At 40.0% G+C, this 25663-nt stretch overlaps 2 protein-coding genes across 3 annotated transcripts in view; both read left to right on the top strand.

Moving 5' to 3' along the window:
* Positions 1–10387, top strand: part of htr1fa (5-hydroxytryptamine (serotonin) receptor 1Fa) — a 54930-nt gene extending 44543 nt beyond the window's left edge. Inside the window, exons 2-3 of the mRNA XM_087803476.1 lie at positions 5180–5289; positions 7369–10387. Coding sequence (XP_087659602.1) covers positions 7370–8557 — 1188 coding nt within the window. The 5' untranslated portion in view covers positions 5180–5289; position 7369 and the 3' untranslated portion in view covers positions 8558–10387. The remainder of the gene's footprint in view (positions 1–5179; positions 5290–7368) is intronic.
* A 1591-nt stretch (positions 10388–11978) lies between these two features.
* LOC148067985 (zinc finger protein 654-like) lies at positions 11979–25654 on the top strand. Of its 2 annotated transcripts, XR_015713148.1 has the most exons (13): positions 12011–12140; positions 13523–13668; positions 14013–14094; positions 14593–14728; positions 14806–15008; positions 15074–15210; positions 16884–17025; positions 17107–17391; positions 18219–19304; positions 20673–21421; positions 22301–23241; positions 24692–24747; positions 24931–25654. XR_015713148.1 is itself a non-coding variant. In XM_087803474.1 (12 exons), the coding sequence occupies exons 1-12, from the start codon at positions 12015–12017 to the stop codon at positions 24933–24935; spliced, it is 4038 nt and encodes a 1345-aa protein (XP_087659600.1). In that variant the 5' UTR covers positions 11979–12014; the 3' UTR covers positions 24936–25654. The 2 variants fall into 2 exon arrangements, 1 of the variants encoding a protein (XP_087659600.1); XM_087803474.1 differs by lacking the exon at positions 24692–24747 and having other exon boundaries at positions 11979–12140.
* The last annotated feature ends 9 nt before the right edge of the window (positions 25655–25663 follow it).

Genomic DNA, 25663 nt, shown 5'->3' with positions numbered 1-25663 from the left:
TGGGAACAAAACTCTTATTCTTATTTCAACCTTCACAACAAGGTTTTATTTTGAATTGATATTTCCTTTATGTGAAAATTAAATGTATTGTGTAAATACATTCAAGTGGTATTTTAAAAATAGAATCAGTGACTCAGAAAAGTCATATACACTTATAGCCACAAAATAAAACTGACAGAATATTATGTTTTTTTTCCTGTCAATTATTTATATCTTATATTTTTACATCCACTCCTCCATTCGTCTATCCATCCAAAAAGATATAGTATTCTTTTCATATTTTCTGGTAAAAATCTCTTAAGTTTTATAAAGTATTTTTAAAATAACGTTAACGCTTTATCTCTAAAGTAGAATTAATTAATTAATTAATTAATTTCAGTGCTGCTTATTCTCTCATGAGGGTCGTGGAGAGCTGGAGTCTGTCCCAGCTTCACGGGGTGCGAGCCGGGGTCACCCTGGTGTAATATCTTCTCTTGTGAGGAGTCATAGTTCAAAGGTCACAGTAAGGCAACAGCCATCTGACAATCTCTGGGTCCCTGAAGTTAAACACCAGAATTTATAAATATATATAATAAATGTATTCAATTATTAATAGAGTTCAATCACATTCAATAATAAGACAGACACAAAAAAATAAACAAACATTAGCAGCAACAGTCACACTGTTGGCCTCTTTAGTAAATGAAATAAATCAGTCCTTTGTCATCCTTAGAAAGGAAAAGGTTCTTAAGTTCTTGATTCAAAAAAGAAAAGTTTTTCTGCTGGGATGCAGTTCAGGTATCCAGGTGGAAACAAAATGAAAAGATCAGGTCGACGCCTCAGAGGAATCAATGTGGTCAGAAAATAAACACCTAAACTGGGCCAGAGAGAAAATCACCATCATTTGGTATCTGGTATCATTCCTATGATCTTCTGGTATCACTCTTTTGATGTTCTGGTATCACTCCTATGATCTTCTGGTATCACTCTTTTGATGTTCTGGTATCACTCTTTTGATGTTCTGGTATCACTACTTTAAAGTTCTGGTATCACTCTTTTGATGTTCTGGTATCACTCCTTTAAAGTTCTGGTATCACTCTTTTGATGTTCTGGTATCACTCCTTTAAAGTTCTGGTATCACTCTTTTGATGTTCTGGTATCACTCCTTTGATCTTCTGGTATCACTCTTTTGATGTTCTGGTATCACTCCTTTGATCTTCTGGTATCACTCTTTTGATCTTCTGGTATCACTCCTTTGATCTTCTGGTATCACTCTTTTGATGTTCTGGTATTACTCCTATGATGTTCTGGTATCACTCCTATGATGTTCTGGTATCACTCTTTTGATGTTCTGGTATCACTCCTATGATCTTCTGGTATCACTCTTTTGATGTTCTGGTATCACTCTTTTGATGTTCTGGTATCACTACTTTAAAGTTCTGGTATCACTCTTTTGATGTTCTGGTATCACTCCTTTAAAGTTCTGGTATCACTCTTTTGATGTTCTGGTATCACTCCTTTAATGTTCTGGTATCACTCTTTTGATGTTCTGGTATCACTCCTTTGATCTTCTGGTATCACTCTTTTGATGTTCTGGTATCACTCCTTTGATCTTCTGGTATCACTCTTTTGATGTTCTGGTATCACTCCTTTGATCTTCTGGTATCACTCTTTTGATGTTCTGGTATCACTCCTTTGATCTTCTGGTATCACTCCTATTCTGAATTTGAATAAGATAACTGTTATTATTCTATTCTATATTATTCTGATTGAGTTCTTCTGTAACTTGAACATCCGTCACTGATCGTAAAGGTTCCTCATCTGTTGATGAAAAGAGTCCAGACTCCAGGATGATGAACAGTTTCTGCCAACGATTCATTTTCACAAGATGTCGACTTGAATTATTGATCCTAACGACTCTGCTAACTTCACTAATTACTTGTCGTACTTGGTCGTAAACTCGTGTGACATCCATCATGTTCCTCCACGAGAAGATCCTGCTTCTTGAAGCAGACCAATCATGTCAGACCAACAGAAGCAGATGATTCTTCTGTCAACGAAGCAGGTTCCAGTGAAGACTCGACTGAAGATCACGAGTGAAGGATGAGAAGGTAGAAGGACGACAAATGTGGGAAATATTTCAAAGAACTTCCACCTGGAGCCTCATTAACCGTCATCGTGACTTTGCAAAACCAGAAACTCTGACATGAATAATTCCTCAAGTGTCGTGACGAGGAAATATCAACAGAAGATGAAGTTTTTACAGCGTGGAAGTTCATTTGTGTAAAAGATTAAAAAAATGTTTTTGCAAATGTTCCTGTAATTATTTTGGTTCTTGATTGTTGAGACTAATATATTTTCTCTGGAAAAAAAGGATTAATTGTCTTCAAAAAGCAAAAACAATCATCACGGTGATGAAGAATGTCGATTCATTTTTGGGTTATTTTCAGAGTCAATCTTCTCTTTTTAGAGACAAAAATGTTTGTTCATTTTAATGTAGCGTCGGAGCTCAGTTGTCTTCGTCCAAAAAGACACTTAACAAAATCCAAACGCCTTCAAACTGCTCGAGTGTAACGTTCTCTTGTGTTGAAGCTCCACATGAAGAATTGATCAGAAGAAACTTGTATAAGTTTATATTTGAAGTTTTTTTGTAGCAGAAGCTAACATGCTAACATGCTAACATGCTACACAGACAGGAAACAGGTGATATTTACCTGAAGGTATTTGGATGTTTGGAAGTGTATTTTTGGACGAAGATGAAGACGAAGACAACTGAGCTCCAGTCGCTACATTAAAATGAACAAACATTTTTGTCTAAAAAAGAACAGATGACTCTGAAAACAGACGTGGAGAAGCAAACGAAGGTTGAGTTTTGGTCGAACCGTCGCTGAGTTTATCTCCAGCTCTGAGTATAAAACTTTTCTTCAGAACACGACGGTTGAGTTCCTGCTGTGATACACTCACGGAGTGAGAAGTGAAATCACTGAAAGTTCAGGAAAGACTCATCGTCCTGGTAACAGCAGCGTGATCATGTGATCATGTGATCATGTGATCATGTGATCATGTGATCATGTGATCATCAGATTGTCTTGCTCATGGCTCCAGTCGAGAACAACTGTTCATGAACTACGAGTGATGGGTTTGAAATGTGCTTCACTCTTAAAGTGTGAAGGTTTGAAAAAACTATCAATCCATCGATTTTTAAAGAACATTTCATCAAAACATCTTTTCTTTCTTCGAGATAAGAACCAGTGACATCACTGTGAGAAGATGAGAACGTGTTGCTCGACAACATGGATCTAGATCTTGAATTAAAACAAATCTGCACCTAAAGTTTTGTTCTGATCGCTCGTCTCCCGATAAGAATCAGTTTCATGTTTTTTAAAAACAAAACAGGATTGAACTGGTTTGTTGAAGCGGGAAAGTAAGTAATGTAAGTAAGTCATTTTTTTTATAGAGTGCTTTTCCAGACCAGGGTCACAAAGCACTTAAACAATCAAAAAAATTATTCATTAAGTATATACTTTAAAGGTCAAGATAACACTGATAACACAACAGGAGTTCCAGAAAATCAAGGAAAAGTCTTAAGAAGTTTCTTAAAGGAGTCAGTAGATCATCAAACACAGATGTTTCTTGAAGGAGTCAGTAGATCATCAAACACAGATGTTTCTTGAAGGAGTCAGTAGATCATCAAACACAGATGTTTCTTGAAGGAGTCAGTAGATCATCAAACACAGATGTTTCTTGAAGGAGTCAGTAGATCATCAAACACAGATGTTTCTTGAAGGAGTCAGTAGATCATCAAACACAGATGTTTCTTGAAGGAGTCAGTAGATCATCAAACACAGATGGTTCTTGAAGGAGTCAGTAGATCATCAAACACAGATGTTTCTTGAAGGAGTCAGTAGATCCATCAAGAGCAAAGAGAGGAAGATGGTTCCAAAGACAAACAGTCTGGAAGGATTTCTCTCCTCTGGTCCTGAACCGTGTGCGACGAACCATCAGTAGATTCTGATCCACAGACCTCAGAGCCCGAGCTGGGGTGTAAGTCTGGATCAGATCACTGATGGAAGGTCTGACCATGAATAGATCTGAAAGCAAGAACCAGAATTTTAAAATGATCCTGAAAGAAACTGGCAGCCAGTGAAGAGTTTGAGGAGAAATGTGAGTTCTTCTACTAGAGCGGGTCGCCAATCACAGAGGCAGAGATCTGTGACATCATCTCAAAGGAACGTTGAGGAATAATATCATCGTTCTTAAACAGAAAACACCTGTGGCCTCATGTACGGACGGTTTTACGCACAAAAAAACGTGCTAAGCAACCTTTTACGTCAAAGTCCATATGTGTCAACACTGAAAAGTGCAGTAAAAAGTTGTTAATTCTCTGTACGTGGATCAGATGCTCTGATGCATGTCAGCCTCACTGGTCACTTTGAGATGTTCAGAGTTACAATAACGATCTATACTGATCGTAAATTGACACCTTTCACTCCTTTCACGTCCACTCATGGAGGAGGTGATACTTCCTGTTGTTTTATTTGTTTGTCAACATAGAAACTCAAATGAATAAGAAATAAAGTCAGCACCTCACTCTACAAACTACCGAATAATGACGTATTTATAGTTTTTATTTCTCTCGTTATTGCCTCTGAAGTTCCACTAAAACATCTTATAATGAATATTATCGTGGACAAATGTTTCATCTGAGAGATGTTCTGCCAACAGAACCGTTTCCAGGAGGATCTTCAGGCACTTTGCCATGTGTTTGGGTTCAATCCACTTATCTCTGTGGGTTGGCGGTTGAATTCCCAGCTCCCTCAACAATATCCTTTCAAGGGTTTTCTCTCCGACGCCAGAGTCTTGGCAACGCTGCGAGTTAGAACCGTAGGTAGAGAACTTCAGAACGTCCACGTGAACTTGTGTGTTCCCTTCTCGTCGGCAACACAATGCTGGACGGAAAAGTGTTGTTTTTGATGGAGCAACACACTCGGGGGTTCTGCTCGTGTTTCTATGGCAACAGTTACTGGTGTCTTCAGGAGAGTCGGACGGGAGGGAGGAGAGAGGCGTGACACTCCTACCTGACCATGAAGATGAAGTTGTGTTCCTGGAAACCATGAATCCTGCAGCATCAGCCACATGTTGCACCGTCTCCAACTAAAGTGGAATAACCTTCTGTTCTCTCTCTCCTGTCGTTCTCCAGACTCTGTCTCTCCGGCGCTGACGGGCGACGGCGGCGAGTGATGTCAGAGCTGTCGGGCCGGACGGATCCCAGCAGGATGTCGTGGACGCTCTGAGCAGAATCTTCAGCAGGTGAGTCGACCGCAGGACGAGCAGGGACTGTGTTCGATGGATCCCAACTTTATTCTGCACCATGTTGCGGTTTAATGTTATTTTCACGACCTTCAGATGAAGTATGTTCTTTTAATATTCTATCTGCCCATCAGTCTGGCTTCAGGAAGCAGTGTCGGCCTCCATTAAGGTTTTAGATGATATTGCTGAAGCATCGCTTCCAAAGCATTCGACGCCGTAGATCATCTTACGTCACAGACCTCCAGACAGATCAGCTTCTCCGACCACACCGTCGGCTGGTTCTCAAACTACCTTTCAGGTCGTAAGCAACGTGTGCATCGCGGTGACCCTTCATCAGGTGAATGTCATCAATGGAGTGCCACAAGGTTCCGTTTTAGGACCAGCTTTTTTTATTTTACAATCTATGTAAACGATGTGGGTCATAATATTAACGATGCATCTTTACATCTTTATGCAGATGATACAATTAGTTATTGTCGTTCGAACACTGTTGTCCGGCTCTTTCACTGTCTACAGTCTGCATCCGACACCAGTCTCACCTACTTGATCTCAAACTGGTGCTGAATGCTGAGAAAACAAAGGTTCTTTTCAAACAAAAGAAAGTGCCATCAGCTCTTCCGTCCATCACGTCCACAAAAGGTTTCCCTAAGAGGTTTTTCGCCACTTATAAATACTTGGGATTTTTAGACAATCTCTCTTTTAAGCCTCATATTTTAAATACTTTAAAGAAGCTGAAACTAAGGCTAGGGTTCTTCATCAGAAAATGATCTTAAGATCCGCCCACTGAAAACACTTTCTGGAGATGAAATCATAACCATAACCAGGGACTCATTGTAAAAACAAAGCAGGCATGATTACAGCTGGACGAGGAGTGAAGCCATTCTTTATCTCATTTCCAGGAGTATCTCTCTAGAGGAATCAATTAAGTTTATCTTGTTAATCAAATTGAAAAGTTTGCGACTAAGACAGATTTGTAAAAACACTGCAGTTTTTAAATCTTGTTGGCTGTTCAAAGACTTTACACAAAATATATACATAAAAGTCATTTTATGTTGGAATTAGTAAAATATCTGACTGAAGTTATAAACGCATCTTTTTCACATTAGTACGTCACTTCGTTGCGCTTTAATGCCCCAGTATTATTGCTTTTTAACTTAAAGTTGTTGTGTTGGACTTTTGCATTTGTGTGTGTTGTGAGCGTTCCTGGCCCCGTATCGAACTGATACTTACATGTGAAGAAGTTTGTTCAAGTTTAACTAAGAAAGTCTTCTGCAATAATTGTGACTCTGACATTAACTTGTAATATTTTCCAATTGTATTGGCTCAAAATAAATAAATAAAATAAAAGCACTCTTCAGTCGACCACCACTGCACTAGCCTGGCTCACTCCTCAGGACCTGAACCTCCGACGAAGCCTGCTCAACCGACACAGCAACCCCAGAAATGTACGCGTCATAGTGACTGCATTGCATTTTGATAAAGTCCAGTTTTCTGAGCTGTTTCTGCTTGTTTTGAACAGAGATGAGCATATTAGCAGCAGCAGTTAGAAGCCCTACAAGTCAATGATTATTCCTTCAAACACCTCCTTTATCCAGATGGAACTGTAGAACATCATCTCATGTCATAACTGTTCACTACAAGAACGTCACGTCAAGACTAATCTACTCGACTCAACTAAACTGGCTTTCTGTGGTGTTTCCAGCAGCCGGTACATCGAAGCAGATCTTTTTTTTTTTTTAAGTACCTGCTTCGCTCTGGTTCCAAACCAGCCCAGTCCCCAATACATAGTGACGTCGACGAAATGCTGGCCTTTGATTGGTCAGCGAGTGATGTCACTGAAGAGTCAGTCAATCTGTGTGACTCCCAAGACAAGATAAAATGTTGTTTTTAAGAAGCAATGTGACAAGAAGAACGGTAAAAGTTGTTCCGTGGACAAGATCCAGTGTCTGGTCAGTAGGAAGGAACCCAACATGAGTAGCAGCAGGGCTGGTGGAAACACAACGAGTCCAGTTGAGTCGAGTACGCCTGGGGAACTGTGAAGTGACCATAGATGGAACTCTCTCTTCTTTATACTTGCAGAATGGATTACGTCAATTTCACCGAGGGCGTGTACGCCAACAGCAGCAGCGGTTATGATCCGGTGGACGCCATCAAACCGCCGCCCAGTAAGGCCATGCTCACACTGACGCTGTCGGTGGTGGCGGCTCTCACGACCTTCTTCAACTGCCTGGTCATCACAGCCATCGCGGTGACCCGCAAGCTGCACCACCCGGCCAACTACCTGATCTGCTCGCTGGCCGTCACCGACCTGCTGGTCGCCGTGCTGGTCATGCCCTTCAGCATCGTCTACATCCAGAAGGAGAGCTGGGTCATGGGCGAGGTGGTGTGCACCATCTGGTTGAGCGTGGACGTCACCTGTTGCACGTGCTCGATCCTTCACCTGGCCACGATCGCCATCGACCGCTACAGGGCCATCACCGACGCCGTCGAGTACTCGCGGAAACGTACCGGGGCCAGAGCGGGAGTGATGGTGGCCGTGGTCTGGCTCTTGTCCATCCTCATCTCACTGCCTCCGATACTGTGGCGTCACTACACCAAAGGCGAAGAGCAGGAGGACCAGTGCATCATCATCCACCATCACATGGCCTTCACTCTGTACGCAACATTCGGGGCATTTTACATTCCTTTGGCTCTCATCCTCATCCTGTACTATAAAATCTACCGAGCAGCTCAAACCCTCTATATGCGAAGAGAAGCTAGCCGGGCTAGCCGCCACTCGTGCATGACTAACGGCAGCATGATACCGTCTTACCCCACCGGCGATGGAGAGGGAGAACCGCAAAATCCCGATCCCATTAATCTACCTGAGAAGTCCGGTTCGGATCCCTCCACCGACGAGCCGCCGCGTGATCGGCGGCGCATCTCCGTGAGGCCCATGAAGTCAAAGTCTCGCCGCAATGATTCGCGCAGTGAGTCGCGGAGGAGCCAGTTCTACCAGGGGCCCAGGATCTCGGGCTCCCGCGAGCGAAAAGCCGCGTCCACGTTGGGACTAATCATTGGCGCCTTTGTCATCTGTTGGCTGCCATTTTTTGTCAAAGAGTTGATCGTCAATACTTGTGGTTCCTGTAATACTTCCGTGGAGATGGCCGACTTCCTCACGTGGCTGGGTTACCTCAACTCTCTGATCAACCCGCTTATCTATACAATATTCAACGAGGACTTCAAGAAAGCCTTTCAGAGACTTATTCGGTGCAGCACTTACCTTTGACTGCGTCTCGCACCGAACTCACCGGCAACATGTCACAATGATTCATGGTGTTGGTCAAATTCTACGATACGTCAGTAAAGTCATTCCCTTCTTCAAGTCCATCACTAGTAAAAAAAAAAGTAGGGGTGTCAACATTTACATGTTTCTACACGTGCTTGTAAGCGTTGTGTAACCGGTTACATGTCGAAGATTCTTTCTATCGCAGTGTATTTAAACACCTCCTAATCCCATTAAAGCAAAGCCCTTCTAGTAGTTATCAGACCCAGAACGTGTTCCCTCTTCGTAGTCCTACTTCAAATACTAAATTATAGCCACCATATATCACAGCTCTTCATTTACCATGTTTGTCAGACTCAGAGGCGCACTTTAATTTTTAATTCTGGCCGACCTCGAAATGATGTCATTGGGCCTCAAAATTCCTCAAGAGCTGCACCGCGAGTCTCTGTACAATTACTCCGAGTAATATTACGGAAAATTACTCAATTCTTTCAGTTATTTACAAACATTTAAACCCTGTAAAGGTAAAATAAACCCATAAATTGCTGAGAGCACAACATGACTCGTAACTTTATTGACACAACACAGCTCTGCTTCATTCTGCAGAAAAAAGACGTTTGATTCGTTTACCTGTTTAAGTAAGTAAGTTAGTAATTTGTATTTATATAGAGCTTTTCCAGACCAGGGTCACAAAGCGCTTAAACAATCAAAACAATACTGAATAAAATATATATTTTAAAGGTTTACACGTGTGGATGTTGACACCCCTAATAAAAAGAAGAGCTGGGATTATTTAAAGTTTCTGTACAACAAACTTAACCACACTTGGGGTCATCCAGAGGTCGCCAATGGAAGAACCCCCTCGTTGGATAATGTAGGCGCCACGGCTGTACAGATCCACCAGTGGCAGAAAAACTCAGAATTCTATTTTGAACGTAAAAGATGGAAGCATTGATGAGCCAAGAGTTAAGTGACTCCATTTGCTATAAATAGAAGAAGTCGGTGATCTCCTGGTAGGTTCTGGGATTAGGACTCGCTGGTTTGAGGGAAAAGAACAATTGCTGACCTTTGCAAGTTTTAGGCATTAGTGACGGACCTCGTCTGAAGGTTCTCCACCAGCCAGAAATGATGTCTCTTCTTCTAATTACATTCTTCAATCCAGGCTGAGCTTCTGCTGCAACCTTGATCCTGTGTCAAATGAATACATGAATAAAGAACAAATGAAGTCTTGACTGTCTGCAGCTGTGAGGCGAAGATACACTGTGGCTTCTACACATGTGAATTAATGTCAACTTTATTGACTCTCTTCAGAGGAGTGTTGATGACTTTTATTGTTGCCAATATGAGCTCTTGGTATTTCTAAAAAAAAGTCAAACATTTGAATTGTGACCAGATTAAAAAAAACATTTTCACAGTGTTTTCCTTTGTGAGATCTTGACACACGAGGATTGGTTTCACATTTAATTGCTTTTTCACTGGACTTTGAAGATAGAGGACGTCCTTGTTTTCAAGGATTTGTATTGTCGTTCCACTCATGTGAGGGAAGAACGGACCAGTCCTGACATTTTCATCAGATGAATGAAGATTCTGGAGGTATTTATTATTTATTTGACTTTTCTTTATCCACTTAGTTAACGATGTCATTCACGGCCCTCCACTCCTGTTTTCAGCCCTTTAAACAGACTTACAGTATATAGAACGTGAAGGATTATTTTGGGGAGATGATTGACACAAAAAGAAAGAAGTGTGTTGAATTGAATCTTGTTTTAATATGTGACATTTAGATCACTTTAAATATGTCGTTGTCAAACTGAAATAAACGATGCCAAATTGTATTTGTTTTTTGTTATTTACAAACTTTTTTTTGGTTTGAAGATCAGTGCGACACAAAGTTACTTGACTTTAAAGGATATTTTCGAGAGAGAAAAGATTGTGTATTGATATCTTTCGATCCTGGACTAAATAAAGGACATGATATATAAAACACATCTTGTAACTGCTTGTTTTTTTTGTCTGTTTTCTTTTTATTTGGACATTTTCTTGACTCAAAGCTCAGAGATGGAGTCTAGAGTGTGAGTTTATCACAGGAGACAAATCTGTCTCTTCAACATCAAAGTCCAAATAAGTGAAATCTTTCTGTCACTTCAATAATATATGGAATAAATTCATCTTTTCAAAAATGTAATTTCAGAAAAGTGTCAACATGGATTCGTTCTCATTCAAATACATGGTAAAATGCTGTTTTACAATAAATCAATTAATATTTTGAATAAGGTTTACTAGCGCCCTCTTCTGGCTGAAGGATTAACTGCATCTGCATCAACTGTCATCAAGAGACAAAACAACATCAGTTGCTTTTAATCCAACATCTCTCCAGACATCAGAAGTTCAGGTCTTCCTCCGAAATATTTGCTGGTGTTGACATGAAGTATTTGTTGAAAAATGATAGACGACACACAATATCTTTGATTTTCTTTTAATCCAGTTTTGAAACAAATGTTTTTATTCTTATTATTTATTTGGAGTTTATACTGAGACTGTTTTAAGGGGCCATCAAGGCAGAAGAAAGAAATGATTAATAGAAGGATCTTTAATAAGATGTTATTTTCACAATGATAAATGAAATAATTAAAAGGACATTATAATAAAGTAAGTATGTCATTCTTATTTGCAGAGATCTTTCACAGACCAGGGTCACAAGGGACTTAAACAACAGAACAACACACAAACTGCAAATACATACAGATTTAAAAAGGTTAAAAGGTCAAGACAACACAGTGATAAACACAGCAGCAACAAGATAATTATGAAAAAGTACAAATTAATAAAATAAATAGGTTTTAAGATGCTTTTTGAAGGAGGCATATAAATATAATATATATAAATATATATGGTGTAATTTTAGTATTTCTTTTTTAAGATCCTTAAGAAAAAAGTATTTGTGTAACAACAAACAAAAACATAAATACAGAAGAAAGTATAGTATTCCATCCATCACATCACAAAGGTAAATATTTATTTTGTTGTATCTGATTAAAATATATTTCATTTAGAATCATTTAAAAAACAGTAAAAAAAACCTCGAGATGTAAAATCATGACAAAGAAAAATACATTTATAAACAAAAACAACCGGAAAATAAAGAAACAAACATCAATTTATTTCACAAATGATAATATTTATAAAGTGTAATATTACTATTTATACAAACGTCTTCATTATTTCCAGTTATTCTTGGATTTGTTTTATTTCTTTAATTAAACAGTATTTAATGTTCATTAAATATTAAATGATTTGAATTCAAAAAATATTCCCACAAAAAAGCAAAGATAAAGTAAAGAAAACAAAGCGTGTATTAGTTTGTCACCTGGGTTGCCAGTTTTAATTTCTGATGTGCGGAAAGGTAGGATGCTGAGCTCGACCTGGCAACCCCGGCTATGCGCTGGACAACACAGCCAGTATGGCGGACAGCGAGAGCGACTTGGAGACAGACGGGCTTGAATCCACTCTGGACGCGCTCTGTGAGAAACACTGTCACGACTCAACCCCGCAGAAGCGTAAAGAATATTGTTCTGCTTTTTGTCAGGTAAGTTCGACCCGCTTTGGCCTCATATCCGCCCGTGTGGTGCTGTGTTTGTAGCTTAGCTCGTCCGTGTTAGCATCCGGACATACATCACGTATATACGTCAGTCAGAGGAGACACTCTGGACACACACGCTTATCGGTCAACATTAACAGAAAACATTTAGATAATGTGCGCTACCATCATATATGTTCTTCTTTAACTACTATTTATGGGTTTTGGCGTAACATGCTAGCAATGCTAACAGGGAAGCTAACAAGCCTCAAGTGCTTCTTGATAAGATCTAGTGTTAAAACATGCTTGTTTTAAACTAATCTCATGGAGTTGATACTTTATCTGATGTTTAGATGCTTGTATGTGTTCATGTTTTTGTGTATGAACATAATCATTACATGTAAATCATTCTTCAAATACTCTACCGTCCAGTGCATCTTACTTTCTAATACATGTACTTATTTCTCAGTCATCAAGTGTCACTTTTCAAATCGATTTAATTGTTTTTCAGTAGTGGGGAAACTTGTATTTGTGTGATCCTTACTCCAGTGTTTCAACGCTTTTGAGATTTCTGTCGCAATATAAATGTTGGAACAAGCATGAAGTTTCATAATATATATATATATATATATATATATATATATATAAACTTAATATTGACGTAGAAATAGAAACCCTTCTACATTGTAAGATGAACTCAGATTTAAGGCTTGCAGTAAACTAGTACACTAGTACACTAGTAAACTAGTACACTAGTACACTAGTAAACTAGTACACTAGTACACTAGTACACTACCACTACAACCCAGAGCATTGATGGCAAATAATTCAGATTATTTTATTCTGTTCATAATTTTCAATTACTTCTTTACGTCACTTGTATTGATGTTGTTTACAACAAGGTTCATGTTTTATACTTAATGAATGAATAAAATGGGTAAAAAATAATAAACACAAACGGTTTAAGACTCATTACTCATGTATTCTGTCTCCTCTCAAAATCACTACTAGAATTTTGAGTAACGTCCTGTTTTTATTCAGTGTTATGTGGGACTGTTTTCATTAGAAATGCTCTTGAGAAGAATGATTGTTTGCAATATAATCATCTCATGTTTAAAGTCTGTGTGAATAGGTGGTTAGTAAGTGTTAAATAAAATCTGTTTCCTGGCTCATATCTTTCCCTAAATGTTCTCATGTCCCAAAATAACCTGTTCTGGAAAATCCCACCTTATTATTGCCAATATTCATTTATTTCTGACCATATGCAACCATCAGAACTTTACTGGCAGGTGAATATTCTCAAGTGAAGCCTTAATACTTTGTCTTTTGTACAAAACATTTCACCAGCTTGAGTCCAGCTTTGATGATTTTTATTGATCTTGTGTTCACAGTTGGTGGAGGAATACACGAGCAGGTGGCAGGTTCCACTCCCGCAGCTGAAGGTTCTGCGAACAGCTCTGTGTTGTCTCACCAAAGCCACGACTGGATTCCCAGACGACTGTCAGCATATTAACCATGTTCTCAGCAGCCTGGCGTTGTATGTGGTTTTATTGTTTCACTCACAAGACACATTGAATGATGATAATTATGCTGATTGTAAAGGGAAGACAGAGTATTTATTTTACATACTTTATCACAGCATACTTTTCTTTTGTTTGTGTTCTCAAAAATATGACATTTTTAATTTGTAACGATCTGTAATGTTCTTTTATTATACTCAATTAATTCGTATTATTCATCATTAAATGGAAAAAATGTAATTGTTATAAAGCTAAGTGAGTTATTTTGAGGTGAGTTGTAATTGTTTTTCAAACATATTGATATAAACTTCTGTCTTTTTTTTTCTTTTACAAGTCAAAACTAATCCACTGTTTCCTTCAGGAGCTTCTTTGAGCTCATGCTGTTTTTTGGCAAAGAGGAATTTGGAGAAAAGCCGCTGAAGGACATTCTAGACTCGTATCATGTAAGTCACAAATACGCTGTGTTCTTTATTACAATTTACTCAAGTTGGTATTTAGTTTCATAATGTATTGATTATATTGTCTTAATTAATAACGCAAATTAGTTAAAATGCAAGCCACAGATTGAAGGTTTAGTTTTGTAAATGGTATTTTTAAACCATCTTTCAGACGGACGTTTGCCTCTTTAGAATTCTGGTGCAGGCTCGGGTTCAATGATCGATAGATTAAAGAGATTGTTTCTTTTATTGCACTCGAACAAGGAAGTTGTGTTTTTTGACCTTTGCGAACTTTTGTTAAACTGTCGAGATAATTTTCCCTCCTAAAAGTCATAGACAACACCTTAAAATGCTCAAAGGTGATCATACTGGATTACAATTAAAGTTTTCACAACAATATCTTGTTTATTTAATTATCTATTGATTTATTTGCTGATACATTTGTCTAACTTCATGCAATATAACAGCAAATTTAAATAAACTGACAACTTTTCTTTTTGGTAGGAGTGCCATTCACAACTTCTCAGGCACAGAAACGTTTACATGCAACATGTCAAGCTGATCATCAACTCTGGGGGCCCGTGGGAGGCCTCGGTGTTGCAGGCAGTCCTGAAGGAGAGAGACGTGTCGCCGGCCGAGGGTGTGTCTGAGTTCGATAAGAAATGATTGTTGCACAGAATCCGTTCTTTAATGTTGTTTTTTTCTCTCCTCACACAGTTCAACAGTACCTGAGCTCGGAGATGCCGATATTCCTGGAGCTGAGGATTCGTTATCTGCAGGCCTGTGAGAGATTGAAAGAAGCCATGGCTCTGGCTAAAGGCTGCTTAGAAAACCCCACGACAAGGAAACACCTGTACTTCCATCAGGCGTACTTGACCTGCCTCCACAAGTCCTCGCTTCACGAGCACCTTCATAAGGAAGTAAGAGGAAAACTCAACCCTGAAGGAAGATTCCTTTTTTTTAAACATTCCCTTCTTCTCCTCAGATGGCCGACATTGATGGACGGGACGCAGTGGAGATCATTTGCAACACGGAAAGTGTTGAGAAAGATGATGTTCCGCTGTCGCTGTGCAAAGTGTTCCTCACACAGCAGCTGCACAAGGGAGATATGTACTACATATGGTGAGATCTTCCTCCATTATCACAAGTTTCAATCCGTCGTTGTAGCGACTCGCACTTTTCTAAATCAACTCGCTGTACAAGTCTGATCAAATCAAACGGGATAGTTTCTGTGACGTGTCTCGACTGAAAGATCACGAGGGAGTCGAGGCTTCTCTGCTCTTGATGTCCTGCGACAACGTGAAAAGCTTTCGTTAGAAAAGAAATAGTCGAAATAAAAATGGACACTTCGTCCATAAATGTTCCTTCAGAGAGGTTGAAGATGTTTTTATAGAAGACGGTTCTTTTCATGCTTCTTACACTCGCCGGTGTTTTCGACGGTCGAGGGCTGAGAATGGAAGGAAGGTTAATCTAAGTAATCTGGAGAAGGTAAGCCTGAATGGGATCAAGGGGACAGAAGATTAGAGGACACGGATTCTCACAGTCACTCGGATAAGGAAGCAATCACTGAAATGGGATTGAAAGATTGGCTGGTGAGGAGCATATGTCGGCCACGATTTCCCAAAAACTTTGGCTTAATGGAATGTTTCAAAGACAAAAGGTTGATAAGAAACTTTTGAATTATTATTTGCTGATCACACTGTTTCTTGGAAAAAGGAAAGATCACAATATATGTTTAATATCATTTAATTGTAAACTCAATATGTGTCTTGAATCAAGATTTCCAAGGATTAGTGGTTGTTTCCTTTGCTAGGAATGAGAGCAGCAGGTAGTAAAAGTGAGGTTGTAATGGAAACATCGCTCTCATCTGATAAGATGAGGCTGTCGAGTGTGAGAGGAAAAGGCAATAAGGAAAGAAAATGAAACGAGTCATTTGCTCATGTTCGTTCTCTCTCGGTGTAATGAAGGGTTCGGGATATAGACGTGAACATCCTTCAGGAAATCACCCGAGTGACCTTGTGAAATGGAATACAGCATTTCTAGTGAGATTATAGTCGGATAGACCCATAAAAGTGTGAGTAGTAGCTGTTCACCTTCTCTCTCGCTGTCTCGCCAATGTTATGGCACACAGTACTACCTATTAAAGTATATCTTCACTCTGTTACACACATGTGATTTATTTGGTAGATAAACTTCAACACAACTGCAACAAAACTTAGTGGGAGAGACTTACTTCTGCACCAACCTTAATTATGGTGCCAACAACGGGGGGAAGTCCCATGATGCCTTTCTTCACGCTGTCTGGTGGCTTCAATACTGCATTCAATTTCTTCATCTCTCAAAGTTATGTCCAAAGTGATTGACAGCTGGTTGACTGGGCGGCAAAGTATTATGGTACCTGTTCAGTCTACTGTTACTGAGAGGGTTGAAAGAGATGACATCTCGTATGCAATGTTGAAGTTTAGATAAGGGTTGTTAAATAAATATTTTGACGTTGTCGCATGTTACGATAATTAAAGAATGTTGGTTTTTGAGAAGAGAAGAATAAAGTGAGAATGTGGAAAATGTTTGAGTGTTTTCAGAAGGGGTTATAAAGAAGGATTGTGGGATCTGTGTTCGGATAGTGATCAATTAAATGGTACTTCTTTGTGCATGTTCTGGCCATCTTGGTACTCGTTGATCTTTTTCAGCTGTCAAGTTAGTTTTATGGCATTTTTCTCTGTCTTTAATAGATGTTGGTTTCTTTCCAAAGCCGTGAAGAAAACAAACGATAAAACTCTTGGTGTTTCTTTCAGGGACCTGGTGTTCATCTGGAGCAGGTTGCATCTCCGAGCTCATCCATCAAGAGAAGGTTTTCTTGCAGAGTGTTTGCAGCTCGCCTCGTCCGCCACCAACGTCAAAGCCATTTTCCCTTTCATCAAGCTGGTCACTGCTGAGGTAGGAATCTAACAGTAAAGTAATGTTCTCTGTTATCATCATTAAAGTGTTGTTTTTAAATGTTTATTTCAATCACGACAGCTAGGGGGCGAAGGAGTCCAGGTCTGCATCGAACTGTGTGCCAGGGCGTTACAGTTGTGTGACAAGGAGGCCGAGAATGAAACCAGGTCCCTCATCTGCAAGACCATCGCCTTCCTGCTGCCCCATGATCTGGAGATCTGCAGGGCGTGTGCATTACTGGTCTTCTGCCAGGAGCGAAGCCTGGAGGCGTACAAGACCGTCGGCCAGCTGTTCATGCATCCGGACCAGGAGCCGCATCTTCACAGCAGCCCCGTCAGAACCAACGTCCGCTTCAACATCCTGCAGGTGGGATTCAGAGATTCTACGTTAGGTTAGGTAGATCTTTATTGATCCCTCAGGAGGTCTCCAAGGCTCTCGCGGATCCTTCAAAAATCAAAGTCATTCAATTCATGATCTACAAATAAACCTTAGTCTTCAAATGTGTTGAATCACATTTGCAAAGAAAACATGTACGCATGATAAGTGAGATTTTATGTTAGTTTAAAATGTATATATTTGGTAACATTAATTAAAAAAAAAAACTGTTTTTTTAAATGTCGAGATTGACTGTTTATTTTCATGACTAACACTTGTTTTTCTACGAGCTAAAAACTTCAATGTTAAACAAACTGTAACAAATGCATTTGATTGTCGAGTTGGTCTTAAATTGAATCTCAATTGTAAATCTTTAAAATTAAAATTCATTAATCTCAAAAAAAAGTCTTAATTTGTATTAAATTATGTTTTAACCTCATTTTCTAAACTTTTAAATATGTGAACCATTAATAAATACAATTTTTTACTTTAATTTCAATTTAATATTCAGTAAGATTTATTTATTAACTATTTTTATTTTTAAATGTCCTAATCCAAATTATTTTTTTTACTGGACCAAAAAGTCCTGCTTAAATAAACATTAGGTTAAAATTGCTCCGAATCTTATGCTGTATGTATTTATTTATTTAGTTTTTCAATTTGGTTTCATTGTCGAGTTGTTCCTAAATTCAATCCAAAATGGTATAAAAAAATCATAGATTTAATAACTTGTGAACTCCATGATACATGGTGATATAAATCCTGTTTCTTGTACAATGCAAAACCTAATTTGTGCCTTTTTTCTCATTAAATTTCAGATGCTGAAGGAACATCTGTGTTTTGACCCTGAGTTCTGGAACCTTCTGACCCTCAGAAACTATTGTTTGAATCTGTTGCCTGAGAAGGACGTGGAAGCTGCTGCGCTAATAGAAATGAAAGACGAAGACAAGGACACGTTCACACATCTCTCCCCGAGCAACAGCGTCACTGAAACACCTGCAGACGACGGCACTTCGAACCAGGACGTCGTCGCTTCAGATGAAAACGAGCAGGTTCTTGAAGAGCCGTCGAAGGACGAGGATCCAGCAGAGGGCGCCGAGCCAGACAACGTCGGAATACTGAAGAAAAGAAAATGGAAGAGAAGGCGCGACAAAACGAGGCAGTTGTTGTCGGATGACGAGGTGGATCCTGGAGATGATGATCCAGAATTTCTTTATAATTTCAAACACACCTGTCTACGCAGTAAGTCCATGTATTCTCTGCGACGCAATCGCATGACTAAAGAGAACGCTCCCCCGATCAAGTGCAGCCTGAGCCGCAACAGAGAATATCTGTCGCGCTGTGTGAAGAGTAAGATATTCAAAAGAAAGGGAAGCAGGAAGAGATGGTTGCAGGGTCTTCAGCAGCAGGAGCAGGTGAAGATGGTCAAAGCCAAGGTTCCTTATCACGGGAAGAAACGAGGAAGGAAGCCTCTCCAGAGATACGACGTGTCGTACCCCGACAACGAAGTCCTCCTCAGAGACGACGGCGTCGGCGAGGAGAAAACGGACGGAGAAGAGGAAATGCCTCTCCTGGAGAATGAACTTGCTCTTAGTATTGCACATCAGGAGAAGCAGCCGCAGCAGCTTCAGGACTTCGGGACTTGTCCGGACATCAGTAGCAGCACCTTCAGCAAACAAGTCCAAGAACCTCTCAACTCGTGTGAAACCCTCATCTCTGAGAGCCGGACCCAGAGCCCTGCTGCCCCTGAAGATTCTTCCTCCAAATCATCTTTTAGCCCTTTGTCGGAGTTCCACACCTACTCGCTCTTATCCCTGCATCCCATGAATTATGGAGAAGATGGGCCAGAATCCACGTCCCTAACTGAGATGAACGGTACTGGGTCAGAACACTCCAGCCCGAAGGTTTGTTGCTCTCAGTTTCTATTTGTCAATTCCTCACAAAATCTCCCAGCATTTGTAAATGTTGACCTTTTTTACTACATTAATTATAAACAGAAAGTCTGGGTTTATCATCAATTGTTAGTTTATTGCGGGGGTATGTTCAGAAAACCACAATAAAAGTAGTGATTGACATATTTGTTTAATTAATAACATTTATTGAGACTTGCAAACTCAACATTGCATATGATGCGCTATCCTTCGTAACAACCCTCTAAGTAACTACAACTACCATAATGCTTTGCCACCGAGCCAACTAATCATATCAACTTTTGACATGGAGACAAAAATGGAAATGCCGTGTTAGTAGTATTCGCTGATACCCGATGTTACTGAATATACAGACCACATGACTATTGACGAAGTCGTAACTGATTCAATTTAAATTTTAAAACTAAAATATGTCCAAACATCAGCTTTTTAAGCTGCTGGACTCACTGTATCCTCTCGTCCTCAGTGGTTGCTGGGATCTTGCGGTATTTCATTGATCCTGTTAGGGGTTTCCGGGTCACGGCACCAAGTTGTTAGGGTTTTTTGTGTTCCCATGAACCGACCCTCCCCAGCCTCGTATGTGGTGATGGAATGAAGGACAGACACCTGGATGAGTTTAAGAAAAATGCTTGTTTAGTGAATTATGCAAAAGTCAGAGACAAACTTACGTGAACACGGGCGCTAGCAAGCAGAGAGATCTATCGCAGACGTCTTCGAATGCCAGAACGCAAAGATCAGACAAAATGGTGGATCTTTATAGTAGAATATTCAGGTTAACGCCTCTAGTCAAATGTGAATGTAGGATTGGTCAGTAACTGTAAACACTTGATTCTAAGATGGCCGTCGCACGTGATCGTAGTGGAAACTTACCAAAGGTTTGTTGTTTTCTAGAGAGAGTTTGTTCCCAGCGACTTACTGGACTGTTGTGTCTTTCAGTGGGAGTTTTCAAACAGGTGTCCACAGATTTGCTGGGAGTCTGGGATTGTTTAATCTTTCTGTGTGTGAGGCTTTGTGACCTCGGCTTTGTGTTGCAGTCAGTGAATCCAATGCAAGAATAGGATTATTTAATATGAATTAAATATGAAAGATTATCAGTTAATCAAGTGACTATTTGAAATGTGTGTTAAATCTAGATGATTGATTACAGTAAAGTTGTCATTTCCTTACATCCTTAAACTTCAGAGATTGATACTTTTAAGTGTATCAAACATTTTTTACGCCCCTATGTTAGCGACTAGTTTAAGGGTTTAACTCTATATGGTTCAATTAATTATAACATATTTTAACAACATCTGCTCTCCAGTGCTCGGGTTGATGGTCTTTCTCGATTGTCTTCCTCAGGTCAAAGGTGAGATGTCAGAGGGCGACAAGGCGTTCCGCTCTCAAAAATACGCCCACCTGAAGTTTCACTGCACTCTCTGCCGCAAAGACTACAAAGGCCTGAACATCATGAGACACGCCATCGCTCACCTCAAGAAGAGGAAGCGATGCATCATCTGCGGATGCTCCAAACTCTTCCTGGGGGGCAAAGGTCACATGCAGGAGCACATCACGGAAATGTTCCAGCGCACGGCCGTCGACGCCACCAACGCCTCGACGGCCGCGTCGAACGGACTCGAAGCGAAGGCGAGCGACCAGAGTCCGGCCGAGGTGAACCTTCAAGTCGTCTCCAGCGAGGACGGCACGAGGAAGAACCACGTCGTGAACTCTCCTGAACTTCAGAGAAGAAACCGCATCATCAGAAATGTCTTGAAGTTGTTGAAGAAGAGGACGAATCTTTTCAAAAGTGACAAAAACCAGAAGGTCATTCCTTCGCTCCTGGACATCAAGGACGAGGACGTCGTGATCGAGGACGGCGTGGTGTTCATCAGAAGCACATCTGCCACAGAGGAGCACGAAGGAGCAGCAGAAAATGGCCACGACGAGAACTTCCTGGCGGGACACCTGTGTCCCTCTGCCACCTGCGAGAAGGTTTTCCTGAAGATCGGCTCCAGCTTCTTAGGACACGTCGTTCGGTTTCATATCCTTGAGGAGAACGTGATGGAGAAGACCTTCGTTTGGTCTAAAAGGAAATGCCCTCTTTGTACCAGGTGAGACGTGATGGACCTGCTATGACTTACCGTATTGTTTGGACTATAAGGCGCACTTAAAATCTTTTATTTATTTTTTTGTATTATTTTATTTTCAAAATTCATATGAATATTCATATTCAAACAAGAAAAAAAAACAGAAACCACATCACCCCCCCCCTCAAAACAAATAAATAAAAGTGCAAAGGCACTTACAAAACAATATTTGTCAATCCAGTCAAACACTTACATATTGTAGACAAAAGAAAAATATAACATTTTAGGAAACCATTCTTTGTGCCGAAATATAGTCAAGAAAGATCATATCAGTCGAAACTTGTTCGCTTTTCCTGTCCTTTCATAGCGGAGTCTTTAAAGTTCAATAAGCCACAAAACTAGGAGGTACTTCTTTGTTCCAACACTGAAAAATAATAATACATTTTTTTTGCTAAAACCATTGCCTTTGTCTCAGAATCATTTAAATGCTCCAGTTGTTGTTAGCAGCACAAAATGGACGTCCCGGAATCAGGAGCCAAATTTCTCCCCAAAACTGCAAAATAAATATGAAATATTTCTTCCCAAAACGTTGCTAGTCTACAGCAGAAGAAAACATGTGAGCTAAAGTTCCACTGATTGTTTGCATTTGACTTAAAATCTTTTATTAAAAAAAGAAAAGAATCGACAGTGAAACTTGTGTATTTTTTAACTGACCTCAGACCGATTTTATCTTTTACACACGGCTCAAAAAATCTGTCAAAAATGTTGGTTATTTATAAATCCATCCTGTGAGGCTTCAAAGTATTACTCTATTACTTGGCATCACTGACTAGGATTATAGTACCTTATGGTAAAACTGTAGTTCTTGGAGACCTTCACTGAAGTGTGTTTGTGTGTCCGCAGGGTGTTGATGTGTTACGAGCACTTCAAGGATCACATGAACTCTCACAACCAGCTGCTCCCGTTCTTCTGCTACCACGAGAAATGCGACCTTCGCTTCCCGACTCTGTCCGAACTGCATCGTCACGTGACTTCCCACAAACCCTTCTCGCCCACCTGCCCCTTCCCCAACTGCGAGCAGCCGTTCCTGGACCAGCAGAGTCTGTACGACCACGAGTGGAGACACTACACCCGCCTGCCGCTCAGCAAGGAGCTGGAGCCCTGGACCAGCAAGAAGACCAGCGAGAGCTCCGAAGCTCCGTGGAAGCAGAGGGTGAAGATCGAGGAGCTGTGGAAGCCCATGAAGAAAGTTCTGACGGTGGAACGAGTAGAAGTCGTCGCCGAAGACGAGATGATCCAGGCTTGTGATGAAACCACGGAACATGTTCCCTGCACTGACGCTGAAGGTTTAGGTTCTCCTGTCAATGGAAGTCCCGTCGTCACTCCTGCCGCGTCGTCCTCCACGCCGAAGAGAAGATCTCCGGCGAAGACACCCAGCGAGTCCATCAACGTCAGGATCAGCGAGACGGCGACCACGACACCTGAGGGCATCCAGAGGAAGATCTGCGAGCCTCACATCACCGAACACAAGTCTCTGAAGCCCGACGACACCAAATACAAGCCCTTCTATCAAACCCCCTTCATTCGCCCGCCGCCCACGTCCTACCTGGACGAGTCGCGCCTGTCCATGCCCAAGAAGAACATGTCTCAGGAGCTCATCAACTCGCTGATCAAGAAGGAACCTGCGCCGTGTGAACCTCCGGTGGAGACGGAGTCCAGCGCCGAGAAGATGAGACATCGATGTGACAAGTGTCTGTCGTCCTTCACCTGCACTGAAGACCTGAAGAGTCATCTTTCCAAGGACGCCTGTTCCTCCCTGTTCGGCTTCGACTCCGACGATGAGAGTAAGTACTTTTTTACGTGTTTACACTAATATAGAGTGTGTTTGTTAGTATTGTCCAGTACTTGACTCTAGTGTTGTGATAGTGTAGTAACAAGTATATATGTGTAGTATTGTCCAGTACTTGACTCTAGTGTTGTGATAGTGTAGTAACAAGTATATATGTGTAGTATTGTCCAGTACTTGACTCTGGTGTTGTGATAGTGTAGTAACAAGTACATATGTGTAGTATTGTCCAGTACTTGACTCTGGTGTTGTGATAGTGTAATAACAAGTATATATGTGTAGTATTGTCCAGTACTTGACTCTGGTGTCATGATAGTGAAGTAACAAGTATATATATGTGTAGTATTGTCCAGTACTTGACTCTGATGTTGTGATAGTGTAGTAACAAGTATATATGTGTAGTATTGTCCAGTACTTGACTCTGTTGTTGTGATAGTGTAGTAACAAGTATATATGTGTAGTATTGTCCAGTACTTGACTCTGGTGTTGTGATAGTGTAGTAACAAGTATATATGTGTAGTATTGTCCAGTACTTGACTCTGTTGTTGTGATAGTGAAGTAACAAGTATATATGTGTAGTATTGTCCAGTACTTGACTCTGGTGTTGTGATAGTGTAGTAACAAGTATATATGTGTAGTATTGTCCAGTACTTGACTCTGTTGTTGTGATAGTGAAGTAACAAGTATATATGTGTAGTATTGTCCAGTACTTGACTCTGGTGTTGTGATAGTGTAGTAACAAGTATATATGTGTAGTATTGTCCAGTACTTGACTCTGTTGTTGTGATAGTGAAGTAACAAGTATATATGTGTAGTATTGTCCAGTACTTGACTCTGGTGTTGTGATAGTGTAGTAACAAGTATATATGTGTAGTATTGTCCAGTACTTGACTCTGGTGTTGTGATAGTGAAGTAACAAGTATATATGTGTAGTATTGTCCAGTACTTGACTCTGTTGTTGTGATAGTGTAGTAACAAGTATATATGTGTAGTATTGTCCAGTACTTGACTCTGTTGTTGTGATAGTGTAGTAACAAGTATATATGTGTAGTATTGTCCAGTACTTGACTCTGTTGTTGTGATAGTGAAGTAACAAGTATATATGTGTAGTATTGTCCAGTACTTGACTCTGTTGTTGTGATAGTGTGGTAACAAGTATATATGTGTAGTATTGTCCAGTACTTGACTCTGGTGTTGTGATAGTGAAGTAACAAGTATATATGTGTAGTATTGTCCAGTACTTGACTCTGTTGTTGTGATAGTGTAGTAACAAGTATATATGTGTAGTATTGTCCAGTACTTGACTCTGGTGTTGTGATAGTGAAGTAACAAGTATATATGTGTAGTATTGTCCAGTACTTGACTCTGGTGTTGTAGTATTTACAGACCACATGACTCTTGAAGAAGCTTTAAAAGCTGCTGGACTCACTGTATCCTCTCGTCCTCAGTTTAATTGCAACACAAAATGGACAAACGCTGTGAATGTTTGCATGTTATTAATAAGGTACTGTTGGAGAGAAATATTGCGATATTTAAGTGTATGAATATTTTCTTAAATCCCTTCTATTTAAACCACTTTGTGATTTAAAGGACAAACATAATAACCTCAAAGAAACACAAATGTTTTACTGTTTCATGTTAATCGTGATAATCGTCTCATTGTTTAAATCTCAACATTTCTTTCCAGGTTAACTTCAGGCGTGAAAACATCTTCACTCGGACTGAAGGTCGTCTTCTATCGTCTCACAGTAGGATTTAGAATCAAGGAACAGATAAACTTAATATTAATGGAAGTAAATCTTTTGACTCTCGTAACATTTACGAAGGATATCGAGAGAAACGATGTTTGTTCAACATTTCGTGAAGAATCCTTGAAATGAACTCGAAGAGTTAAAGAGTTGAAGTTCAGTTTTAAAAAATACATTTAAACACGGAGACGATCAAAAATACATCATGATTCTACGATAAACATTTTGTTCTGAGTCTGAAGTCTTTGCTCCTCGTCAGCAATACTGAGGTGAAAACTGTTAACAGTTTTGAGGACGTTTTGTGTTTTTGTGCCAAACATTCTATGATCAGTCGTTCATCACGAGTCGCTTTGAATCATTTAGTTTCCATGTGTTTGCACTGGCATGTGTCTTATCTTAGCTTTTAATCAATGTTCACTGTCCAGCTATTTATAACGTTTGAATCTGGTTTGAATCCGTCGAAGAGTCTTATCTGTACAGCAGCTATTTTAACGTGTTTTCTCCGTGTGTCGTCAGGAATCGTGTCAATAATGTACAAAGACTTGTTGCTTTTTTGGATTCTGGCTGAATATTTATGTGTACAGATGTAAATAGGATTTGCTAATGTTTCTGCATCTATTTTTTTTAATGGACTTTGAATAAACGTGCACACGATTCAAAAACCACCACATC

The sequence above is a fragment of the Callionymus lyra genome, chromosome 12, assembly GCF_982586985.1.
Source record: "Callionymus lyra chromosome 12, fCalLyr1.hap1.1, whole genome shotgun sequence".
NCBI classification, from domain to species: Eukaryota; Metazoa; Chordata; class Actinopteri; order Syngnathiformes; family Callionymidae; genus Callionymus; species Callionymus lyra.
Note: the sequence above shows the minus strand (reverse complement) of the source record. Positions and strands in the feature narration are given on the sequence as shown.